The following is a 26787-nucleotide window of genomic DNA, read 5'->3' as shown; positions in this document are numbered from 1 at the left end:
CAAAGCGCGAATTTTTTTATTCATGGCGCAGCAAAATCAACAAACGTTGCAGTAGAAAGTCGTAAAGTATGTTTTACATTGATACATAATTGTCTGGCATCAAACAAGTCACATGTCATTTAACAAAACCAAAGGCAGAAATACAGAATACCATAGATTTAATAATTTGAAAGTACGCTTTAAACAAAAATTGTCATTCAGTTTTATCAGATGATGAAAACGAGATGGGCATGGGCCCAATGCCATAGGGTTTTCGCAAACAAAGGAATGGATGTGGACGAATTTTTATAAGATTCTATGGAACAGTCGTCAATTTCACCAACGACCTGTCGCGTCGCCTGGAACCATCAGAAAACCAGTCTATAGGCAGTCTATTTCAATCGTTTTGTCCCGAAAGAAAACATTCAGCGGTAAAACTATAAGAAGCTAATTTGCGGAGGCTTTGTAGTGCGTAGTTTTCTGGCAGCTGGAGCCTTGTTGCTTGTTGCGCTATTACTTGCGACAGTGTTGAGATGGTAGCGGGCGGGTGGTGAGGATCTTTTTCCGTTTTTAAGTCTTTCATTACTTCGTAAAGGTTCAAGGCCTGTTTGGCCATCTCTGAAAAGTCAAATAATTAAAAAAAGACTACTATTAAAACATATAGGAAAAATCGATTTTACCTGCTCTTGCGAGTCTCTCGTGGACATTCGAGCACTTAAATTGTGCCACTCTTTGACATAAAGAGGTAACTTCAGGACTCAAAGCCTCAAGAGCAGCTTCCACCTTGTTGTGGGTCAAGTCGGTGTCCTATTAAACACGTTAGAGAATTTTAATTTCCTACAGTCAACCAGTCGCGTTGGTTATGCCACCGTTACTCTTGTTTTAAATCAATGGCCGAAGCATTGCTCACGGCTTGTCTAATATAAACCAACAAGCGAAAGAAACACATATATACATAAAACAGGGCTTCTTTTTTGGCGCCAAAAGCTATATCAAGTTTTATTTTACGCAGAATAACAAATCCAACAAAGTATGTTCGTCGAGACTTGCTAAAAGCCCCCAAAAAACATGGTACTAATAATTAAATCTTTAGGCCGACACGCTACCTTAAGTACTGGAGATGCTGTCCTAGTTCACGCCACTGATTGGAGTAGATCGCCTACCCCAAATTCCGTAGAATGTTTGTTTGGGTAAATTTACAATTAAGAGTCCTTTTTTACCTTTCAAAGCTTTGCTTTGTGCTCCATAAAAGATTATATAAATTTTTTGACAGGGATTGTTAAACTTTTTGGGCCGATTACCCTGAACACAATTTAATGAAACTCGCGCCCCCTCGAATAATATGTTTCATAGCCACAAATTCTGTGCGCTTTAGCAGTTCCTTTAACAGACAGTGTTTTTATAGTACAGGCACTCAAATCGTAAAAAGCTAAAATAAAGTATTGCGATGTAATTATGTAAATCAGCATATAGAGTACGTAAAGTTGTTTGTTATTCCACAGTTATGAATCGTACTAAGATTGTTGTATTTTGATAAAAACATATTTTAAGTTCAATGTGGAGTGGGTGGTTGCCAGAGCGACCAAGAACGGCAACAGCATGGAGCTGCTAATATTGTGAGACCCATGAGCGAAATAACAAGACATAATAGTTTTTGGTTTTAAGCGGGTTAGAGGTATTTTTGTCTAAAAAAACAATGCAAAACAGAAGTCTGATTTACAAATTCAGCCAAATAATTTAACGAAACTACCAGTACTTAACTATTTTAATAAACATAACATAGTGTGGATTAAGTACCTTGTAAAGTAACTGGACTTGTTTACATAGATATACATAATCGAGGTAGACCTTGCCCGCAAATTGCCAGTCACTGATTGTTCGTGACCGCTCAGGCGTATCAAGCACATTAAGCAGTTGACAGAGATCAGGCAAACGATCGTGAATCAAATCGTCTGAAAAATAACATAAATTTGGTCCGTTTTACAGGATGTTAGATATTTTCATTGCACATGACAAGAGTTAGCTGCAGAATATCGGCCCAGGGGGATAAAACGAACAAGGCAATTAGGGACTTACCTGCAGCAACGCTTTGCATAAGAGCCTTGTGCCCCGACGACCAGTGTTCGGCCAAAAGCAGGTGCCTTGCTTGCTTTCGTTTTTGCCCAGTTACCTTGGCATGTAGAGCACGACACTCGTGGAACCACGTAACCGGTACCCCAAGGTCATCCACCAGAAAACGCATGTGTTCCTGATATACATTGCATGGGTGTAAGAAGATAATGTTACAAAGTTGTGCAAGTTGAACGCTTTGCAAAGCGCTTCATCGCGAATGAGATATAGGAAGATAGGTTGTGTAACAGGGTGATGGAACGATTAGCGACAACACAGCAAACTATGCTGGACTATCGTTATTTGAAATTGTCACGGGGGTGAGAAAATGTAATCATTTTTAATTGTTCGAAACAAAGGTAATATCCAAAGAGTTTTAGCATGTTGAATAGAGAATATTCGCAAATGACCACAGCATACGTATAATAACGTTATTGCAAAACAACAAACACATATATCTTTTGGAACGTGCTAAGCATTAATTTCCAGTTTAGTGATAAAACTAACCTCTTGCGCATGCTGATCATACACTGTCACGTGACGACCTAACACGCTTCGCACCGCGTTTTCACGTTCTCTAAACAAAAATTGTGCAGATTAAAAGGCAAAATTGCGCACACTAAAACGAACGACATACAGCATTTATACTGTATACAGTGTAATTTTCTTTCGTATAAATTAGAATTGCAGTATTCACAAAACAATGTTTCGAGGCGCGATTAAAATCTCACCTGCGGTTGAATATATGCATTAGCACAAAAACGGCTTGGTGCCAAAAGCCATGGGCTTCGAGCTCGGCTGCGTAAGATGCATGCAGTTTAGAACACGTTTGTGCTCCGACATGGTGGCGGTATCCGGCTGCAGTTAGGGCCCGCCAAATATGCCAGCTGACCCTGTAGTCAAGAGGCTGGGGCACACTGCTGGATGGGTCCAATGTGGTGTCCAAGCGATGAGACCTAGATTTATGTGCCACAACTTTGAATGAAGGGGATGATTTGGAAAAACAAACATATTAAGAACAGATGTTGATTTACGTATACTGCGGATACTTTAATGGATTCAACGTTATATTTCCCTTATTATTATCAATTGTCAGCGATTTCGAACACAAACAATTGAAGACGTCGGTCACCCGGCCCAATGGAGATTACCCAGCGGTTCAAAGCAAAACATCAACTTATGATACGTGCAAACGAAAAAATAAGCAAACCGAGTTTTAGCGTTTCATATTGTAATGGAATCATTAATTGACGTATCTGCTGAACGCTTCACTACGTGCCAAAAATATCCTATTTTGTCTGATATGGCATCACTGAACCGTTCAATATCTTTAGCATTTTATTCATCAAGAACAGGGTTGAGGATCCTACTTGTTACTGCAGGCAAAAAATATCTGCCGATTGTAAGGCCATAAATATAGGATATGTTAAACGCGAGGCAAATTTTACGTCACCGAAATGGCAATGAATCAAAATTTGCCCTTGCCAGTCGGAGGAGTGTCCATGAATCACAACTCGCCCGAACGAAATATCACAAATCAGAATCAGTCCGCGAATTTCGGTGCGTATACACTATACAGTGAGTATACATACTTCGTTGTAAAACGACAATATGCGCTTCAATGTACATGCTTGAATGGACAAATGAATCACTCGTAACATAGTTCAGGTTCGACACTTACGGAGGTTTTTACCGGGAAACCTCACGTGAAGCAATTTGCTTAAAAAAAATTATTTGCCTATATAAATGCATGCGAATCCTATTCTACTATGCAATATAATCTAATTTTGGCTATTAAGAGCCATCAGGTCGCACGATAAGTCCCTGTAAATTACTAAGTAGTTTATTGGTTATGACTAGGGCTATTTGTCAAATTGTGGCTTTAATTTTTGTAAAAATCGTCGTGGAAGCATTGCAAATCAGGAACTGCGAAACAATTAAACCATATTAACCTATAAAAGCAGGAAATATGTCACAATGCCCACTTGAATCAGCAGTAACTTTTATCGCAAATTGTCCATTTTTTTATTGTTACATATTTAAATAATTCTTATAAAACACTTCATCTTGATAAACGTGGTCTTTTCGAAGATCAACAGTTTGGATTTTAGGAATAGCCTACTGACATTGTAATACAAAAATGCCTAAGCAATCTAAATCTATCGCCAAAAAACCCGACACACTTTTTATAATCCATAAAACACCTTGACTTTGCGACGAAATATTACGTTTGGGTCTGAAATCGACAAAATATTATGTTTGGGTAACTGGCATCAATTCAAGAAAGAACTGTGGCCTCTACAAACAAGCAATTCCGTTAGGTTAAAATAAAGTTAAAATTTGATAAAAATAAAGTTTAAAAAATTTTTTTTAAGTTAAAATAAAAATGGCCCTAGTTATGACATTTCCACGGCAAAACATCTCCCAAAGAAAGTTGTTAATGAAGTTAGATGTTTCGCAAAATAATCTGTTTCTATAACCAGTAAAGAGACCACCTTGACTGCTACGGAAATATTGAATAAGTAGGGTTTTTAGCAAGTGCAATGCGCTTGTTGATTTGTCGTTGTAGTTGCACAAGTCTAAATGTTCGCGACAACTTAAAGGAAATACTAAAGTAGTGCGTTTAACATACTTTGTCGCAGATGGCCAAATTAACATACTTTGTCGTGGCCATATTTAGGCCAGTGCTCTTCAACCGGTGTGCACGGTGCACCCTAGGGTGCATCAAAATATGCATGGGGTGCACCAGTACAAAAAGGTATACAAGGGTGCATCACAAACTTTTAATGAAATATTAATACTTAACACTGAATGCTGTTTTATGACATGCAATAGTACTCGCAAGCAGCATGCAGAGATTACAGCAGCCATAATCGAACTCTCACCGACAGTATTTCAAACTTCGGCAGCTCCGCTGGGTTTAATTAACATGATGACTTTTGTTAAGCATAATGATTTTTCAGATCGCTTTTCACCTCAGTTTACCTTTTAAGTGAACAGGGTGCATGAGTTGGTCACAAAAACAAAAAACTTTAAGGGTTTCACCAAACCAAAAAAGGTTGAAGAGCACTGATTTTTAGACTATATGTATGTCTGAGAACAAGTACCAATTTTTGCCTAGGGGACTCGGGCGAGTGTGTGTAAATCGAATTACACACGCATTGGCGAGCGGCCGAGTGCAAAATCCTAACCCTGCATCATTCACTAAGAGAGACCAATACCTTTTACAATAGAGTTGCATCAAGTGGTAACAAACGTCACGCTGTGGAAGTTGCTCGCTGTGGCCCCTGGCTATAATTATAGGTTGATTACATTCGATGTAAGAGGGGAGGGGTGCAGCGCTGTACACATCCTGTTCGTCGGTACCCTGAAACAATAAATTACATAAGAAAATTCAAACAGTGGCTCGCAAACTTGTTTCGGCCGAGCACTACGTTTAAATCGCAATTTAATCAGCGACTTTTGTGAATAATACCTTCCAGGCGTCGCGATATAAGTGGAAACCGTCAACGAGTGGAGAAATGGGTTCGGAAACATACACAAGGTGGAGGAATAGACACCGCTTCCAATCCAACTTTTCACAGGCTTTCACAATCCCTTCACTGGTTAGCCACACCTAAAGATACGTATTTACAGGATAATTAAAAAACGCGAGGAATAGCAGGACGTTTAGAAGTCACTTGGATATTTAATTGTTTTTTTTATGCTGACAATCGTTTGCACGAAATGAAAGAGCGAAAGTTTCCAACAGAATTGATCAAAACAGAATATTGCAGTGAATTTATTCCTGTTTGCTAATTTAATATCGGTAAACATAGCGAACGCGTGTTTGTACTAAAATTTTTAAATTATTTTGATCCCATATTGAACGTTGCAAATAAATAGTCACTTCTAAACATAAACTCCTTGCTAAGAAACTAAAAACGTTTGTTTAAACAACAATGAAAACAAACATAATTAGAATTTGAGGTTTGTTACCGGTTTTCCTCCAAGCAGTGAATAAATCTTCAGAGCTGTTTGACTGACGTGGCGATCAGCTTTCAGTTCTTCCCATTCAGCAAGTTGCTTGGCAAAAGCAATACGATTGGAAGAAGTGCTGTACGACTGGCTTAGCAGTAGGGCAAGGCGACTGTTACCTAGATATACAAACATCGTGGGTAGTTAAATGTTTGTTGAATGTGCATATTGACTTCGATAATTTTAAAAACTATTAGTTAATTTTACATTAACACAGAATAGTGCCGATTTAATAACATAGCTGCAGAGAAACTTAAGAGTTTTCTACGTTTAAACCATCCCAACTATCAGCCGGACAAATGTCCTTACCTGTATGCAATGCGACATCGATCGCTTTCTCCAGTTGTCCTTTGGTCATATGATCAAATATACGCTCAAGAGAGTTGTCGTAGTTAGGTAACAACTCATCCCGAAGTCCAGCGGAAACGTCTGAACTAATCGCGCCACGCAACCATTCTACAAGCATGTACTTTCGCGACATTTGCTTCACGAACGAGTCGTTGTCCGTGGTTTGCAGCTTGGAACCATCTGGAAGCGTCATCTGTCCCCAAAGTGCCTGACATAGGCCGAATGCTAGGTTGAACATATGTGTGGTTCCTGCCAAAACAATGTGAAAATTGTGTTTGTCGTTGTCGTTGTTATGTTTTGATTTACCTTCACTTTTCGTAATATTAAATGATGTTCCAGGTACACGGCAGGTAAATCATAAATATGGTATTCGATGTTTAAACTGTTCCTACGGTCGTATACATCCTCCATGGACTGTCCATTAGGGCGGGTCGCGCTTTTTTTTTTAAATCCACCTGCCTCATATGGATTTTGATAGATAGACACCTAAAACTGTTGTATACAAAGTTTAAGCTCATTTGAACACGTATTGGTGTGAGGACATCGAGTTTTTTGCCGAAAATTACAAAATCGGGTGAAAATAGGAAATTTTGGGTTAAGTTTAATCCATATTTTTCAAGTGAAATTCATTTGCTGTGACCTTATTCTTGTTTTTAAAACAGTTATGTAATAACTGAAGCAAGTTAGATCTGCAGAGATTGTATTTTAATATTTATTTGCAGTATTATTAAAAATTGAATTTTTGCCGAAAATCGCAAAATTTTATAAAAAGACAAAATTTCGGATTGCCTTTAATCTGTAGTTTTCAAGTCAAACCTGAATAAATATTAAAATGCAATCTCTGCAGATCTAACTTGCTTCAGTTATTCCATAACTATCAAAAAAACAAGAATAAGGTCACAGCAAATGAATTTCACTTGAAAAACATAGATTACACATAACCTAAAATATCTCATTTTTACACGATTTTGCGATTTTCGGCAAAAATTCAACTCGATTTCCTCACACAAATACATGTTTAAATGAGCTTAAATTTTATATACAACGGTTTTAGGTGTCCATATGAGGCAGGTGGATTTGAAAAAAAAAATTTTCGCGACCCGCCCTACTGTCAATAGAACAAGTGTGTCTGTCGATTAAATAATCGAAACATTCGTGAGTTTAATTTTATTTGTTAAGCTATTATGGTATAGTTATTTGCAGCCAAAACTATGTTATTCCTCAAAAACAACTTAGTTCAGTTATTTTTGAACGCTAGACTTTTGTCGGAATTCTTTTTTACGCATAGGAAAAAATATTGTTTGCATGCAAAATGAAAAATATGTTAATTTTGTTCAAACTGTTATTAACCTAATATTGTAAAATGCGACTGTATGGGTAAAGGATATGAAACACAAAAGTTCTGACTGAATTTTCGCTTATTTGTTCATGTATTTTCAATGTTTTTTAGTCCTGTACCATCGATATGGTGTTGAATAGCATGTCTGACTTGTAGTATACACATAGCAGCAAAAGCCTTCCTAATAGAGTTTTATGAAAAGAAGAAAGTGTTACCAGTTAAGCTAGTAAGATTTGATACCTGAGTCAGGGTCTTCTTTATTCATTGCATCCCATGCCAGCGAAGCGGACTCGGCGTATTCCTGGAGTAACTCAGTGCCCTCTTGTGGCACAACACGGGGCAAAACATAACCACCGGAAGGTAAGTTAGAGCGAGATTGATCCAACTTATTTAAAAAAGACTCATCGGCATCGATGGTGTTGTCCAGGTCCCGTTCCACCTTGCTATGTCGCAGTGCGATTTGTAGGTAAGGTGCGTCAGCGGTTTGTTGTAGGCGATATTCAAGCGATAGTGGATCGCTATGTTCTAAGGAAATCTGAGAAGCCGCTTTTATTGTTTGAACGTGAACCGTGAAACTTTGTGGACCGCTTCTAAAAAATAAAAGCGTTGAGAAAATATATTAGTTTATAACATTAAAATAGGGGAGTTTTACAATGCTTGTTTGTACCTCGAAAGTGGTCCGGCGCGATTAAAAAGATTAAAAGATTGGGAGACGTCATTTTTTTCATGTACAGGGGACTCCAGGTCACCTGTTTCACCACTCTTTTTTCCACTATGAACAAAAGACCAGCCTGGGCCCCACCCGACACGAAACGATCGACCTAGGAGCAAAGATGCGTCGCACAGACATCTGGAGACAGATAGTTATGTACAACAGGTTACTTTAATTTTGAAACCGTGAACAGTGCTTATTAAATTGAACATGAACAGTTATGGTACTACAAATTTATAAATTCAACAATAATTTTATTTTATGTTTTAGTCTTCTCTGTTACCTTACATGTAGTATATTAAAACAAATAATATTGAAGAAACTTGCCGTTCCCTTTCAACTGTGATGCGTTCGCAAAGATTAAGATAACTTCGTTTAGGTGGCCCCAAAGAAGGCGTCATAGGACGCCTTTTTGTAGTTAAGGGAGTCTGGTTAAGTTCAGACGGCAAAGAAACTGACGACAAGTGGGGATCGAAAGCTGATGACCTGTATATCAGACAATGTTATTAGTAAGTTATGACAAAAAGCATTTACTTATATCTTACTTTAAGTAATTTGGAACGTTATTTGGAGCTAACTCTAACATCGACAGATCCTTGTGCGGCTTCTGATGCAGAATTTTCACCGATTTTCTACAAATTGATAAAAGCAAATTACACAAGAGTTATTAAAAACAGGGTTGTCTTCAATTCCAAGCAAACTGAAATCGTCAACCGAGAAGGATTTGTTTAATAACCGGCGTGCTCCAGGCCCAGATAAGGGGCAGGTTACGAAACAAACTTTGTACTGTTGCGTGGCTTTGTACGGTTGCCGCATTGCGATTGTTCGGCGACTAATTATTATAATTAAACGTTGAGATTCTAAGTTTTTTTGCATACACAGATTTGTGATAACCACCCGCCTCACATGGATTTTAATAGATGTACAACTAGAACATTGTTCAAATGAGCTGAAATTTTGTACACTTCAATTTTAGGCGAATATCTATCAAAATACGTACGGCAGGTGGATAACACAAAAAATGATTTTGTGAGGCACCCACTTTAAGATACTAACGATAACCACTTCGTATAAATAGCACATGGATACGGGTTGACCGGAAGTTGGCCGAATAATTTTGCACCCAGCAGTACTCTTCGACTTGCTATTATTTGAGCGTGTGTAGCTTTGTATGAAAAATGGCTTAAAATTTTAAAATAAAGTAGATGCAGCACACATGACATCAAATTAATAAAATAGTGCATTTAGTCTTCACACAATTATATCAATTACTTATTTAAAGTTCAAAAAAATGTGCTAAATAGCCATTTTTCGTACAAAACAGCCGAACAAATGTTATTGAAATGTGACATTTGTACCATGACTACTCACTTTTTTACTGCAAGTGTTTTTTTGAACAACCCTACTGAATATAGTGAGGCTATTTTGTTTAAGTTTGCTAATATTTTATGATTCAGTCACATACATGATTTTTATAATTAGCTCAAGCAGTTTATCTATAATACCATATTATTAGGATTTCAGTGGTGGATTTAACCGGTTTTCACCGATGCGTTCAAAACGCTTTCTACAAGTGAAAAAGATCGTATACCCGGTGTCTGGCCAACTTTCTTATAGTAGACTCAACTTCCTTATAGTAGACCTAATCGCTTTACGCAGGGTTATCAGTTGTGATTATAGGCGAAGTGGATAATTTGTAAGGCAAATAAAATTATTTACATAATTTGTATTTTTAACCACCATACAACGAATAAGTTGATCTTAGAAAATGGTAGTGTGTGACATGGCGGATCCAGGGGTTCGGTTGGCCATGCACTCCTCCAAAAATGTATTTTGGGACTATTCTAACTATACGTAAATTAAAACTTCTTTCATGCTCTTTGTTGGTCCGTGATCTCAAAAATTTTCATCTTGACTGCTCATACTAACCATACTTTCTGTACAAAAGCTGCGATAAGATTTATTTTTATCACTATAATTATATAGTACTATATTCTTCCGACTGGATGAACTTATCAACCTATAAAATAAAATATGTTGTGCGGACGCCTTTAAACCCTCTTGCGGGCCCCAGTATGTAAAAGCACTGTTTTAGTCCGTAGGTGTGTGTCTCATCGCACCCTCCAAAATGAAGGTTGTGGCAACATAAACCATATAAATGTATTCTGGGCCCCTGGTGCACAATCCAATATCCAACATATTTTCATTTGACCTACTTTTCTAACCACGAAATATAATGTTTGTGTAACTAACAATGTTTCAGCAAAATACAAATACTAATTTTTAACGCTTTAACCCAATAGGAATTAGGTACACTAAGTCAGATCTGTAAAATAACTAGAGAACGAATTTATAATATAGCTTAAATTCACAATGTCATTTACTGCTGATGATACAATTGCGTATGAAAACGTATTCATTAAGCTGATTCTTTCGGCCTCGACAAAAAAAAATTTGGCGACCAGTGCCTTATATAAAAAAAATAACAGTAAAATAAATATGTTGACGACTTGTAGAACTCACTTAGATCGAGGAGAAGGGGCGGAGGGAGAGAAAAATCTGTCAGCGGGAGACCTGGTGGGGGTATCTTGACCTTCCGAAGGCATCCGTATCGATTCGTTAGTAAAAAGACCACTAAAGTATTACCGTATTAAAAATTTCAGTTAACAAAATATGCATTTGTTTTGGTATTTATATTTACCCCAACAAATTCGGTGATCCAACTGACGGATGCTTCAAAACTGACGCACGAGTGTTTTTTGCTTCACGTGATACGTCTTCGACATCGTTGTCCGCAAAAAAAGAAGCTTTCATAGACTGAACCAAAAAGACACAAATAAATGTTATGGTCGGGACAACGCTAGTAGGGCAGGCGATTTTTTTTTTTGTATATGCAGTTGAAGCGACTTTTCGAGGACCGCAAAAGTACTTTAAAATGATGTCACATAATTTGAATTAACAGTAATTGCTGTCTGCACACTGTATATTTTTTCATTTGGTCTCACAACTAATGTTCCTTTGAAGAAGATTTTAAACTGTGCAAATATCAGCTTTAGTGAGCACTAGTATTTTAAGTATAGCACTGCATGAATACTAAACCATGTGCGATTAGGTAAAAAAATACTTGTATTGCTTGATGGAAATCTTATTTTGCATTTGTGCGAGCAAATTTTACTGCACAAATGAAAAGGAAGTATTTGCTTCCACCTACAAGTGTAAGTCGCCCTTTCCCGCACTACCAAAAAAACAACCAAGATTGGATGGATGCTGAAAATGACCTGCATTCAAAAAAAAAAAAAAAGTTCAAACTAAAATGGGTAGTAAAAGTCAAAATGTGCATTCAATAATTCTGATGCGTTGGCACTGGATTCAACGACAGCGGAGTGTCATATGTGTTGCAAGGTTACCATTTCAAAAATACAAAATGTAAGAACCGCCATTTTATATTTTAAAAACACAACACAAGTGAAACAAACCTGAATTTTACTTGAACTGAGCCCTTGAAAGGCAAGTCTGTGATTTTGCTCAATCGGCACTTCTTCGTCGTTAGTGTTTCCAAATGGTTTGTTGGTTGTATCCATAATTTGCGACATTTCCTCGTCAGCCTGCCCATTGTCCGCAACATTAAGATCCAATTGGACAGAATTTTTGACATGATCGGTCATTTCATCCCCTCCAAGGCCCGTTGGTTTTGGGACAATTTCCGTTTCAATCTTTTTGGACCAGAGGGTCGGTCGTCCATCTTGTGGCGACTTTTCCCTTGGTTCTTTTTCCGTTACCTCTACCTTTTTCGGAGGCTGAATAGTCTCGACATCCGCTTCATCGTCACTTTCCGGAAGTCCATACTTTGAAAAGTGAGGGACCTTGACAATATCAACATAAGATGAAAGGTTGCGAAAGCTAGGTGGTTCTTGAATGTTTAAAATAAGAATTGGGAATAAATTGCCCTGTTTGAATTAATTTAAATTTTTCGGTGAGCCGGAAAGTTTGCGACCATGACAAATCATAAAAATAACTTTCTTTTAATCAGTCAAACTTAATGTACAGTACCTGAAAAACCCAAGATCCGGTATCCGGCCTGTATTCTTTAAAACGTGCACCCATCCTTGCAGTTGTCTGCTCTAACTTTTGCTCCCATCCCATCCGTGATAATCGCTCGGGGCTCGTCACGGGCTCTCTAGTCGATTTGTCGTTAGGCCATACGCTATCCAATGTTATTTCAGCTTTTCTGTGAAAAACAAAATATTGACATGAACTAAAAGCAACAAACGAACTTTTAGATGGACATTATTTAGTCTATAAAATATACAAAATTATTTAAAATTATCCATGCTTGCTTGTTAACGTATGCAGAATACGTTTGTCTCCCACTATTGCATGTAGACTGTTATTTCTTGTACATGAAAGACACACACAAACATATGTGTTTAATAACATCTGTGATCTAGCCCCTCGGAAGTTGCTTTATGACCAACGATTACGGCTTCCGTATCAATAGTACACCGAAAAGCCATCGCAGACTCGCCGAATCTGTCGATCTATGATGCAAGCAGAGCAAGCCAGAAAAACAACCGGCCCGCAGTGAGGCTCGAACCCACGACCTCCGGTCAAGCCGGGACCGTCGCTCCACCAACCGAGCTATGCAGGCTCAGAGAGGAGCGAGTCGAGAAACAACCTTTGTACATGGTTAGGGACTGTACAAACCTGTTGAGTCCTTCTCCGAGGGGAGGTTTATTGCCATCATCTGGATATACAGTGACTTCTTTTCTTCTGATGTGTACAATACTATCTAGGTCAAGGCCTGTCAAGTCCAACTCACCCTCAAAGTATACTGAACCGTAACCTATTAACATAAACTTTACCTTTAGAAATTGACCCATGGGCGTTTTATAAAAAATGCATGTAACGTTACCTGCTCTCCCCACAGTAAAATTTGTGACTTTACACTGTCCTTGGTTATCTGTTATATTAGCGAGTTGAGTCATATTTGGAATTGTATAGTAACCAGCTCGATTGAGGACAATCCCACCAGGATGGGGGCTATCAGTAGGCTGAAAATATAATTTAGGTTTTAAGATCATTGAAACGTTGGTCAAACAAAACTTTTGTGCTTTGGTAGCTGCTAAAAAATATGTGTGGCCTTATTTATAATCTCATTTTTATAAATTAGTATAACTTAGTTTTTTTAATTTGAAAATATAATTCATGAAATTATTTTGACTGGAGACATACATCTTTGCCTATTTCGGGGAAATAAGTTCGGTTACAGGTGGTAAAATAAATTTGTATCTTTTGCAAAGTCACGTTTTTTAAATGATTCCTTGCGTTATGTATGAGCCAAGTCGCAACTCGTTGACGAGCTCTGTGTTGACTCTGTGTTAAAGTACTATGGCGTTGAATTGAAAAGGCGGTATTGCAAATTACAGGTAAAAAAGACATTATTAAAATTTATTATTACATTGTTGTTAACATATGAATGATCAGTGGCTTTAATAAGATAAGTTCAAAGTTTTCACTTAGATTCAAACACTTTTTTTCCAACGCAGCAAAATAAATAATTTTGTTGCAATATTCCCTGTATTAATATTTTTACTAAACTTATTTGGATTAACAAAATTAATGAGAGAAGAAGAGGTTTGTAACCTTATGAGAAGCATCAGTTCCATTTGCTTCTTCCATTATTGCATTTTCCTCTAATGCTGAGAGTCTTTCACGAGTTGCGTTTGGTGAAGTTGGAGATGCCGCAATAATCTGACTTCTAGACTTCGGGATATTTAGAGCAACCATTGTATCGTCAAGGTAACCATTGCCATGTGTTTCGGCAGCCGCGTTTAAACTCGCTTTAGGCAAGTATGATTCAGTCTGCAACAGCAACAAATATATATTAGGAATTTTTGCTGCAAATTCTTATTTAACAATAAACTCTGTATTAGGCGAAGAAGTTTAAAACACTAATAGTTTAAGAGCCTAATGGTTGGAGATTCCCATACAGAAGTAGGTATCATTTTGAACGTTTAGGATAACTCTTTATTCAAGAACGTTCAAAATGATACCTATTTCTGTATGGCCTTTATTATTCTTATTACTAATAGTTTAAATCAATCAAAAAAATAAAATTCGTTCCAAAACTGAAAACCGTTAAAACATGGGGAAGAGCAATTATTCTTTGCAGCGCGTCGCACAACAAACAAAAAATATTGTGGCACGTTGAGCCCAAAAGAGTCTTGACTAAACCACTTTTTTGAGTTGGATATAAAGGTTTAGGAAATGAAAAATAATTGAAAACATAGTTGCTTATTGAAATTATCTTGTTTAATTTTTCTAGCCACGCGGAATATTTTCGACTAGACGAAATACCCGGTGTTGCCCAGGTGAAATAGAATATTTACCGGTTATTCGTAAGATCTTAGTAAAATACACAAATAATGGAAACATATTTTTTCAAATGTCATAACAAATTTGCTGATGCCTAAACGTTTGAACTGAGTGTCACTAAAAATAAATTTCAAATCATGTGATGTGTAACAAATAGGGATGTTCAAAGTAAGGTATTCTAAGGTATTCTAGAATAATAGGTTTCGAATCTAGAATAACGAATCCAGAATAGCGAATCCTAGTATATTTTTATTAAATTATTTAACCTCGATTTTGTTTGGGGAAGGGATTATTCTTAATCTACCCTACAGGGCCCACAATCACAGCAATAAATCGCCCAAACAATTTTCTAACATGTGTACATTATAATTAAAAAACTCTCTCATATGTTTAACATTCTTAACAACTGTCATCTGAAGCCGTTCTGTAAACTGTAATATGTCAACTGTCCAGGTTGTGTCCAAAACTTATATTTTTGCCAATAGTGAGAAAATGCAACACTCCACACAGAAGTCTTAAGCAATTCGGTCCTGATTTTGAAAGCATTGTTAAGTCTTATTGCTTCTTTTTTGACTAACATGATCTGTTATGCAGTCAAATGATGTACTGCAAAGAATACAAAGTTATTATTGACATAACGAATTCTTGACAATTACGTTGTGCATAACTTCCCTGAATATTGGCCTAAAGTTGACCTGAAGTAACCCCATAGCGCATTTTGTGGACGGCCAGCACGTTTTGCAACGCTATGTTACTTTTGCAACTTAACGCATTTAGCGATATTGCGAACTCCACACCTGACATTACACGTTAGCCGCTCGCCCAATAACGCTTGATTGACACTTAATTATTAGACGAACGTTATCGCGAGACGCGGTAATTGGTCGCCCGAAAAAACGCTGACACTGCACTACGAGGTTACATTTAAAGCAAGCACTATAAATTGGTCGCCGCGGCGACAGGCCAACTTACCACACGCGTTTGTGCAATTAGGCGCGGCAATCCGCGGTAAAACATTAAATTATATCGGTTCCAATTACCCGAAATAAATGGCAGAATTGGAATCGATATTCTACTTTGAGCATCCCTAGTAACAAACCATGTCATATCGCGTGTCTAAAGTCGGTTAACCTAATGCTTCCCCACAATCAGAGTATCACCCCACAGCCTGTGTCAAAGCGACATTAATGTAAAAGCGGAATCGCGTGTTTAATATGTGACTTATTTGCGTGGCTCTAAAGATCTAATTCTTTGTCTCCGTCGAACGCCCGGTGACCATTTTTAATTACTATTTCACGTGTTACCAGCATTGTATAAGCTTGCTGAAGCCGCATGTTATAGCTGATGATTTTAAAAAACATAAAACGTTTTCAGGGAGTCCACAAAAACTTCTCAATATACCTATATTAAATTAACTAACGCTGGGGCCTGGGATACATGCTTAAACACAATCTTGGTTAGTGATAAAATCACATTGTAACATGTTGTAAACCGGCGTTGCCCAGGTTAAATAGAATATTTACCGATTATTCGTAAGATCTTCGTAAATGACATAAATAATGCAAACATATTTTTTTAAAGGTCATAACAAATTTGCTTATGCCTAAACGTTTGAACTAAGTGTCACTAAATAGAAAATTCAAATCATGTGATGTGAAGTCGGTTAACTATAGCGCACAACACTTGGCTAAGCATGCAATACATCTTTTCAGTAACGAAAACCCGTGACGTTCGTCAATTGAGAATAACTCCCAAACGTAAAACTTCAGGTTGCAGCAGCAATTGCTTAGACTTGCTTGATAGCGTCATGTTTAGGCAAATACGGAATCCCAGTGGTAAACTGCGTCAAACGTGAGAAAAATCCTCATCGAAAAAACAAATGCTTACTGTTAACTACTGCAATAAACGCAATATTTCGCGAACTCTGCTAAATATTGCGTGGGTAAACACATTGTAAGACGTCATTAGGCTTTGGCCTCAATCACTATCGCTAACAAACGGCTTAAAAATAAAAATTCAATTCTTTTGTAAATTTGCCAAGTTGGAAACATTAAAATTTTACCTTAGGAAGGAAATGTACTTAGTTTTATTTTTTATTTCCCGGTAGGTAAATTAAACTTGGACTATCTTTTACTTACTGCGACAACAAACGCGATATTTTGCGAACTCTGCCTAAATTTGGCATTGTTAAACTTAAGTCTTTACTTGGAACGTTGCACAGGTTTGTTAGCATAGTTTATTACAGTGGTTCTCAACCGGGGGTCCACAAAAACTTCTAAATATACCTATATTAAATTAACTAACTCTGGTGCTTGGGATACGTGCTTAAACACAATCTTGGTAACATTGTGCCATGTTGTAAATCGCATTGAGTGTGACGTAACATTTCCATTGTGATGTAGCTCAAATATATTGTAAAATGACTGGGCGAACATGTTGCCACACACACACACATCTCACAAATCTTCTCTTTCATTATGTAGATCAGTGATTCTCAAACTGTGTGCCTCGAGAGATTGTCAAGTGTGCCGCGAAACTTTTTGTAATTTCGGGAAATAAAGTATTTGTATTAGCAATACCCATACACAGAAGCATTTTAGACTTAAATACGCACTATTCTTTACAAATTAATCATATTGAAATATTTACATATAGGTTGTCGCGTGTTAAGGGCGATTTTAAAACGATCATATTGCTGTTCTGTTGAAAGTGTGCCGCAAAATATTTAAGACATTTTAGTGTGCCGCGAGCCAAAAAAGTTTGGGAACCAGTAGATGATCACTAGCAGTGGTTTCCAAAAACAAATAACCAAGTATGCTTGAAGTGTAAGCAGAAATACATTGTCAAAGTTAATAAATTAAAATGAAAAAAAATGTACACACTAACCTGACACTGATTAGGTTGTATTCCCTTCGAGATGATTGGAGTGTCAGTAATGGCACCAGGCAAAGGCTTCATTGGAATGGTTTCTTTGGACTCACTAATAAAAATAAGGTAATTGAGTTGAAATAAAGTAGAATTATTTCATGTTTAAAAGCCGGAGCGTTCCAAATTTGTGGTTGTGCGGTGTGGTATTGCTTCGAGTATTCCCACTTAAATTTTACACCCAGTTTTACATCTAAACAAATTGTAAAAGCCAATGATAAAGTTTATGTTTGTCGTTCTCAAACTTAAAATAGTCTTAGAAAGTTTCATTAATTAAAGGGACATTCAGAAAGTTCCAGACTTCCAGTTAATCAATACGGACGCTGTCTGAAAGTTGTATGTACTTGTTTACTGTTAATGTAATATTCACTAACATAAATGCTTTTCCATCTTGAGCATTTGTTGACTCTTGAGCGTTTCCAAATGAAGCAACAGACCCGTGATTAGAAGAAGATGATGATGATGAACCATAGGGGGTCCCAGGAAAAGAACCTCTTTGGTTGGGAGTGACTTTAATTGTAAGTCTTTTCACGCTGGATCTGCATTAAATACAAATAAAGACAAGGAGAATATTTAAAAATATATGTGAACACAGTTTTATTTAACTTCTGTGAAAAAACAAACCTTGCCACAAAACTTCGGTTGCTAACAGCTGCTTCTTCCTCTTGCTCAAGTCCAGCAAACAGTTGGCTGGGCTTGTTTGGAGTTATGTTTGTTGAAACTCCCACTAAGCTACTAGACCGAGCTTTTGGTTTTATTCTAGATGAAATAGCAGGGGATACTTTGTATAATGGTGACTGTAGGGCTGTCTTTTGAGCTGCAGGGTTAGTAGGCTTTAGCATTTCCTGGCGTCTTATTGGATCATTCAAGGCGTTTTTGAACAAGGGCGAGTCTCCGAAAGGTGCCGTTAACAATGCCTAAAAAAACAAAATAAAATTTACATTAAGTCTGTGGCTATTAGTTATAAGAAAAATATTTTTTTTAGTTACAAAACACACAACACACTTCTCTTTGTCACATTGGTGTCAGGCGCCGTCAATATTCACTGTGCTACATGTTTTAAATGTGTAAATTGAAGAGACAAAACAATTAATTGTCACTTCTTAGATTCAATGTAAAATTTAATTCTACTGTACAGTGACCTCTTAATATATATATTCAGTCTGTGTCATTAGGATTGAGGTGTAAATTTCTTTATGCCGTTTTGCAACTGTAAACAGACAAACGTTCAAGGATATGACTCTCTTTTCAAACGATAAAAAGGCACACATCTATAATATTGTTATATATTGTTTTGTGTTTATACTTTTTTCCTTAAATGTTATGATTGTGATGTGATGTCATTACATCATATGCTGGTCTAATTGTTTTCACCTAATTACCTTTTTTGTTATAATTCACTTTATATTTTATACAAGACCATCTTCAAATATTTATTTATGGCTATTTTGATATTTTGGGAATATTTCTGGATAAATCTAAAAAAAAAACTAAAAAAGCCTTCTTTGCGAGGTTTAAACCTTCTTTGCATAGATTTACTGGACTTTAAACTTATATTGGACCTGGATTATCTGAACTGATTGCTCATTGGATCCAGTGGATAAAGATGGTGGGGCTCCTTGAGCACTACTGGCAGTTGCATTTTGCTGGCCAAATGAAGAACCTCCGAATCCAGTATTTGTGTTGAGGCCAGAACTGGTCCCAAGACCTCCACCAAAATTAAATGCAGAAGTAGTGCCTGTATCACAAGAGCAACAGCAAAACTTTTTAAATTGTTATAACAGTGGTAAACTTTAAAATGCAGCACTTTTGTACACTGTCTTAACCGAAAAAAAAAGTTAGGACACATGCATACTTGACAAAATTTATTTTTTGTGTTGATTTTTTATTTCATAATATATTTATGTATTTAGTTATATTCCCAATCTTTTTTTGCTAAACTTAAAGCGACATTCTTAGTATGTTCAAGGTCAGAAAGGAGTAGAAGTGATGTCCTAAGTTTATGTTGGCATGTTATAATTTTTGGGTGGACCCCTAAAGGTCCCTGGTGTATTGAGCATGCTAAATAGGAAAATTTAATAATTATCGGACAACTTTCACTGAAACCATGGTCTTACATGTCCTAAGTTAACCCGTTTAACCCATTAATTCATGTGATACTATTGAAGTTAGTTTAAATTGTGGTATCACACTTGTTGATCACAAAAAACTATGTTCAAACTCACCAGAGTTAGAGGCCACATTTGTCCCAAACCCACCAAACATATTTTTGTTTTGATTGTTGCCAGCATTAAAACCAGTGTTTCCAAATAAGCCAGTATTTTGGTTGGTGGTGCCAAAACCAGTTTTTTGGTTTCCGAAAAGTGATGTTCCTGCTGATTTATTAAGAAGCATTATTTTACATTTATTGACAAATTTGAAAACAACAAACCAAAACTAACAGATGAACCACATTCTATACCAGGGGCCTTAAACATACAGTACATGTTAAATAAACATTAAATCGAAAACATTATTTAGTTTTAATTATTTTTCAATTCAATCAAAGTTAGTACATTTCCCAATGCGGTTAGATTCATAATGGAAAGAAACTGGCCTGAAATGTGCAACAAAATAATCAAAGGACCATATGTTGCCTGGTTGATGCTACCCCTAAAAACAACTTACTGCTGCCACATTATCAACAAACACCTAACAGATGTACAAACTATTTCCTAGAAGTATTGTCTTAACCATATTTGCTGATTTACATCATATGGAACCCACCTGTGTTTGCTTGTCCAAATCCAGTTGAACTGCCAAACATTCCAGTTGAAGGCTTGGATGATGTATTACCAAATAAGCCTGTACCACTCCCAAACCCAGTTGTTGTCGTTGTGGCAGTGCCAAAGCCAGTTGGTTTGTTTCCAAATATTGTCTGCAGAATTATGTTAAAGTTTAAGATAGGAGTTTAATGTCAAGTTTAGCAACATCAAGATGTTGTCCTACAGTGGCATAATATTGGGGGTGGTAGGTGTCTTGGAGTCTTAACAACAATCTTTAAAATCTCAGTAAACAAAGATCATGAAACTAAAACCATGATCGGCAACATTGCACCTGGCATTAAACACATTGGTGCTTATCGCTGCCCCTGCCTAATCTCGCTTGTTAGCATTGTTTTATTTGGCAGTTCACCAGTCAACACTGACTCTAGTAATCCTAAACAGGCCTGATAACGAAAAAATATTTGATTAGTGAAACAACTGACTTTTCAACAACAAGAAGACAGAAGTGTAAGCTACAGCAACCTGCATTTTAAACTCCTAATAAACGCTGATATCAGGGTCTAGAATACACAACTCATAAAAAATTAGGTGATTTAAGTTGCTGATCATGTGTCAACCCTCTTTGAAACGGCCACACTACGCGCCTGCCTACAGAACAATAAATATGAAATCTTGATTCAATCATTTTTTTACCAATTAAATTATCAAAAATTAACAATTGCTTTTAGACTACGGTATTTAATCATGGTGCTTCAGTTAGATATTTGCAGTTTTGTAAACAAGTCATTTTGAAATGACGAATTGACTGAGACTTAAGTCCAAGTCAAGTATTTGTAAAAATACCAAGTCAAGTCCCAGTCCAAGTCATCGGTTGCCCAAGTCAAGTCCCAGTCAAGTCATTACGAGAGCAATTCAATTTCAAGTCATGTCATTAACATAAAAGCAAACTGTTAAACTAGTAAAACTGGTAAACTCGTCCATTTATGAGCAACAATTCAACTCAAAAATAACACCAACGCAATATACAACAATCAAATTGTTTAACGTGCAATACTTAAGATAAATTTTAATATAAAACATTCAAGATATTTTGACACATTTTGGTCAAACGACTTAAGTCAAGTCAAATTATTTAAACACAGTGACATAAATGCACTTAAGTCAAGTCAATGATTTAGGAAAATGTTTTACGACCTTTAAAACTTCCTTAAGCACTTTTTTATTTCGGAAAATTTCCATCCACACGAAACAAGCACAGTAGTTTGCAAACTTTAGTTTTATTTGTGAAATAACAATGAAAGGGTTTGTGTATTAAAACCGTGAGCCTTGGCCGATATATAAAATAGATAGCTTAAGCTGCAATGAACCACTGAGAGGCTATATCACTGTACCTGTAACGCATAAGTGGACTCACCAGCTTATTTGATTACTGTATACACATTATAAAAAATAATAATCCACCATTTTCATCCGCACAAGTGCGTACCATCCCACGGGTTGAAAAGCACTGACTTTTAAAAGTCATTACAACACTGGATATTGACTACACATCATTGTCAATGGAAAAATAAACAACCATGCAAAAAATTATTTAATAAAAAACTCACCGAACTTGTGCCAAAGCTACTTCCAGAACCAAATCCAGTTGTTCCACTATTTGTTCCAAATAAGCCTGTGCTTGCAGATGTTGCAGCGGTATTTCCAAATATGCTCCCAGTCTAAATAATAACTTCATTTTAAATATGTGTAATTTGTTGATCATAAGTACATGTCACACTGTCACAGGGCCTTATGCTCATGCCTTGCAAAATATCAATATGGCAAAACTAAGCATGTCCAAATTATAACCACTAATGTAATCTGAATTACCGGTTTATTTGTGTTATTTCCAAATATGGATGTTCCTGCTGCAGGAGTTGTTCCAAAACTACCAAAAGCTGTTTTAGGAGCTGTTCCGAATCCAGTGTTTGCAGTTCCAAACAAGCCACTACTTGAAGTGGACCCCGAGTTACCAAATAAACTTGACGTACCAGATGATGTACCAAATGCTGACTAGAAATTTTGCATATTACCAATTGCAACTTTAAATAATTAGGAATAATTTAAATCTATAATAATACAAATGAAATTAATTTTTAACTTAGTGGAATATCCCATTTCATAATAAATGGTTATGATTATGTTTGCAACTGTTTTTTATAAACTAATTAGTTTATTTAAAAAAAATATTTAATTGAATAACTTGTTAAATAGGGTACAAATTTGACCAACATTACATAAAAAACATTACATTAAAGATTACCTTTGTGGTAGTTGAGCCAAACAATCCAGTGCTAGCAGTTGACTTTTGGCCAAAGCTAAATCCAGTGGATGCTGAAGTTGATCCAGTGAAAGATGTGGAACCAGTTCCTTAATAGAAGTCAAACGTTAAAAAGCATGCCACACATTTTTATGTTGTTTATTAGTTGCTCAAAGTATGGATGTTCAAAGTGCCAGGGGAATCCAGAATATCAGGTTTTGAATCTAGATTCTAGAACAACGAATCCAGAATATTGGAATCTGTGATATTTAAAAAATCTATGAGTATGACCATTCGCATAGACATAATTAGGATGTAAAAAGTTGTGCGCTAAAGAAGTTTCTCCCAAATTATCCAAAAGAATTTTTTTTTAAATTTCTCCAAATTATTCAAAGAATTTATTTCGCGTTTTTCAATCTGATTTTGTGCCGCAAGGTTGCACGCCAGTTCGAAAAAACAGCTTTTCTATGTAGCAGTGTTAGAGTAAGAAAAGCAGACCAGTGCACCCCCACCAGGCCCCAGTTTGTACTTTAGCATGCCCCTTATGTATGTGTGTCACAAAAAACTTGGAAGCCTTATTTGGCGCAAATTTTTGATAACTTATTTACTTCTTAATAGCTTTGTTTGTCACCTAAACATGGAAATGTTGATACATTCCTTAGGCCAGTGCTTCTCAACCTTTTTGCGCAGCGACCCAAATATTAAGCGTAAGCATGACGACTAAGCTTTAGAGACCCAATTGTATTTTCATGTAAGCCAACAAAAAATGGACATTAGCATACAGAATTTCGAATTTTAATAATTATTATACAACATTATTTGTATTACTTCCTTAATTTTCCAAATTGAAAAATCTTTCTCAGAACCAACCTTAATTAGTATAAACATGTGAGCTACTGCGGTTGGCGACCCAACCAAACCAAACCGCGACCCAAAATTGGGTCGCGACCCATAGGTTGAGAAGCACTGCCTTAGGCGAACACATCATTTAACTTTGGGGGCGCGTCTAAAAAAACGAAGAATTTAGGCCAAAAATGCTTGTAACCAGAAGGCTGGCAAGATTTCTGCCTCCTGCATTTCATTAAGAGTCCCATCCTTTGTTTCTAAACCCATAACTCGTTTGTATATGTTTCTCAACATAAGACCACAACTAGAAAACATGATTCCCAAATCATGTAAATTTTTTAAGCTCATTTGGCAATGCAAACTAATAGCAAACTTACTAGTGGAGCATAATGGTTGGAGGTTGTAGTAAGACGTAATAAGAATATCAAAACATAGAGCTCTATGTTGAAAATGAATAAAGAGTTATTCGAAACGTCCAAAATGATACCTACTTCTGTATGGGCTTTGATATTCTTAAAACTTACTAGTATTCTAGCATTTAAGTCATGTGCTATATTTTTGTCATACCTGGCCCTTTTCTACCAGAAACGTAATCTTCTGCCCGAAGCTCCTCAAAACTTTTTCGTTCATACTCTTTCATGGCAGTGATGCATTGATGCCTTGTCGAAATGTTAGATGATGCGCCACTTTTTATCATTGTATCTGACCCTGTTGGGGGCACAAACTTAACAACACCAGTTCCAGTTTGAGTTTGAGTTTGCTGTTGACCGAAGGCCCCTGTGAACAAAATTATTCCATTGAGTGACAGGCACACAGTACAAACATAATAACATAATTTAGTATAAAAATACATAATAACTAGGTTTTTAACAGGGGCGTATCCAGCAAATGAAAAAACAAGGGGGGTCTTGAATTTCAGGGAATTCCCCCATTTTCCACCTGCCGATAATGCATAATGATGTCATAACATAGTAATTGTATGATTAAAAAATAATCATACACAGACAATCTACGTCAGACGCAAAGCAAACACAAGCGTCAAAACTACTTAGTGTCCACAGTTAACTTTAGGCAAAAAAAACTATAGAACTACAAGAAAAGCGATAATTTTAAAGGGTAATGTGCTTCAGTGTTTGTTAACCATTTTACGTCCGGGATACCTGGCGAGCAAAGCGAGAGCAATTTTTTTGGTATACCAACATTTCTTTGAATTTCTTGCAAGTTTTTATGACATTGCCGAAAATAATAAAATGCCAGCCTTCTACGCCGCAACGGTAAGATGCGCTGATCTATACTTCAAAAGACAGCATCAAAACGTAAACAAACCGCATATATAAAGCTATTTCGCACTTGCGAAGTTAAAATAGTCAAAAAGTATGTGAAATGCTCATGCCTAGTTTGCCGAACAGGCGACAGGCCGGATGAGTTACATTGGTGGGCTGAAATTTCAGTTTTGGCCAGCGGGCCGTAAGTTGCCAAACCCTGTCTTAAGGATATTCTTAGAGAATAATTTTGCAAAAACCACCATTACATAAAAAAGCAAACTTTTAAGAGAATCTGCTTCAGTTACAAAAATGCTGTTGTTACACCAATATCAGATATTAACGGAGACGGCCACAGCAAGAAACATTAGCCTATCCCTCGTTTTCGCGAGTTTAAAAAGGAAAGGCTTGACTTAGTGTTGTCATTTGTTGAATACACCCTTGTGCACTGTGTTAATCTTATACACCACTGTTTCAACCACTTCTAGTAATAAATATATTGCAACTTGCCTCCAGCATTAGCACCAAATAATCCTGTTCCAAAACCACTTGATGTTGAGGCAGCAGGAGTACTACTTCCAAACAATCCACTAGCACCTGTCCTTTGCTGTCCAAAACTTGTTCCAAAACCAGTAGAAGCATTTGTTCCAAAACCCTGTTGTTGCGTTGTTGGAGTACCAAAAAGGCCGCCGCCAGTTTTTGCAGCTGGTGTTCCAAATATACTACCAGAGTTAGGGTTGCTGGCACTGGTACCAAAGCTAAAGCCTGCATTATGAAAATGATAATTAATTTTCCAAAATCAAGCGGGAGAAATAATGAGCCACATATTAAGCTTATACCTTAATGAGTAGGCTTTGTATTTCATAACAGACTAGTTTCCATCAGTGTTTCGCTAAGCGAATATTTACAAATAAATTATACTGATTCTAATTACCACAAATAAACAGCAAATTTGGATTCGAATATAAGGGTTTGATATTCTACTTTAAATATCGCTAGTCAAAACCAACATAGCTGTACTATCTATAATAAAATATTATTCTGTAAAATTCTGTTAATTCATTGTTTCCTTCTTAAAATAGTAGGGTCAGTGTGGAAACTTATTTCTAAAGGTGACAAAACTCATCAATCAACACCAAAATCAAATTTATTTAATGCCTTGGGAACATACCAGATCCAGTTGGTTTATTGGAACCGAATCCACTACCAGTATTTCCAAATAGTCCACTACTTGTTGCTTTGTTTCCAAACAGGTTACTACCGCCAGTGTTGCCTAAAAAATGTAGTACAATAGTGTCAGTAGTGTGTCACTAGTAACCTCACTGAAATGCTGGGTTGAAGTTAAGCTTAATATGCATCCGTAGTAATTACTGTTCGGTTTGTAACAACATGGTGTTTTAAAATGACATTTAATTTAAAAGTAAAAAAATCAATTTTTTTAGGGTGATGTTTTTTTAAAGCTTAAACCCATTAAGCGCAGAGTTGGACCCGACTGCTTAACAGATCTTCTATGTTTCTACTAACTATACAGTAACTAAACACAACGGATTCGTATGAAACATTTTGAAAGACATTGACTTCCAGTCTTGCGAGTAAATTGCTTTCAAAATACTTTAATTCCATAATACATAGCTATAATAAAGTAGTTATACAATCATCATACCAAATGACGATGCACCAAAACTTGTATTTTGCTGATTAAACATGGTTTCTTCTTCTTGCAATGTCCTCTGCTGCACTATAGTGTCTTATAAAATTTTCAAACAAAGCTCAAAAGAATGTTAAATCACAAAGAAAGTGCATGTTATGCT

At 36.6% G+C, this 26787-nt stretch overlaps 1 protein-coding gene across 3 annotated transcripts; it reads right to left on the bottom strand.

Annotated features, from left to right (window-relative positions):
* On the bottom strand, positions 1-26787 carry LOC146133075 (nuclear pore complex protein Nup98-Nup96-like). 3 transcript variants are annotated; one of them, XM_083396651.1, is made up of 34 exons: positions 26640-26787; positions 26148-26249; positions 25487-25741; positions 24282-24491; positions 22872-22978; positions 22439-22621; positions 22177-22287; positions 20571-20721; positions 20030-20179; positions 19367-19542; positions 18429-18721; positions 18179-18343; positions 17766-17859; positions 14148-14366; positions 13417-13555; positions 13209-13347; positions 12555-12732; positions 11981-12367; positions 11206-11321; positions 11028-11138; positions 9050-9136; positions 8832-8990; positions 8460-8642; positions 8033-8382; positions 6415-6702; positions 6067-6224; positions 5564-5704; positions 5310-5455; positions 2820-3044; positions 2596-2665; positions 2056-2227; positions 1777-1931; positions 660-786; positions 1-597 (listed from the first exon to the last, which is right to left on the bottom strand). In XM_083396651.1, exons 1-34 carry the CDS (start codon positions 26680-26682, stop codon positions 377-379), a joined length of 5811 nt encoding a protein of 1936 aa, XP_083252777.1. In that variant the 5' UTR covers positions 26683-26787; the 3' UTR covers positions 1-376. The 3 variants fall into 3 exon arrangements, with proteins under 3 accessions (XP_083252777.1, XP_083252779.1, XP_083252778.1); XM_083396653.1 differs by having other exon boundaries at positions 8033-8379; XM_083396652.1 differs by having other exon boundaries at positions 20030-20176.

This window comes from Ascidiella aspersa, chromosome 9 (assembly GCF_963924565.1).
Source record: "Ascidiella aspersa chromosome 9, kaAscAspe10.2, whole genome shotgun sequence".
Classification (NCBI taxonomy): domain Eukaryota; kingdom Metazoa; phylum Chordata; class Ascidiacea; order Phlebobranchia; family Ascidiidae; genus Ascidiella; species Ascidiella aspersa.
Note: the sequence above shows the minus strand (reverse complement) of the source record. Positions and strands in the feature narration are given on the sequence as shown.

What these genes read in the sequence shown, in the direction of transcription:
- LOC146133075 (XM_083396651.1), bottom strand. Translation starts at nt 26,682, where the DNA reads ATGTTTAATCAGCAAAATACAAGTTTTGGTGCATCGTCATTTG. An exon ending in CTCGGAGAAGGACTCAACAG is followed by an intron (nt 12,733 to 13,208) that starts GTTTGTACAGTC and finishes TGTTTTTCACAG; the next exon opens with AAAAGCTGAAATAACATTGG. An exon ending in ATGCAACTCTATTGTAAAAG is followed by an intron (nt 3,045 to 5,309) that starts GTATTGGTCTCT and finishes ACATAAATCTAG; the next exon opens with GTCTCATCGCTTGGACACCA.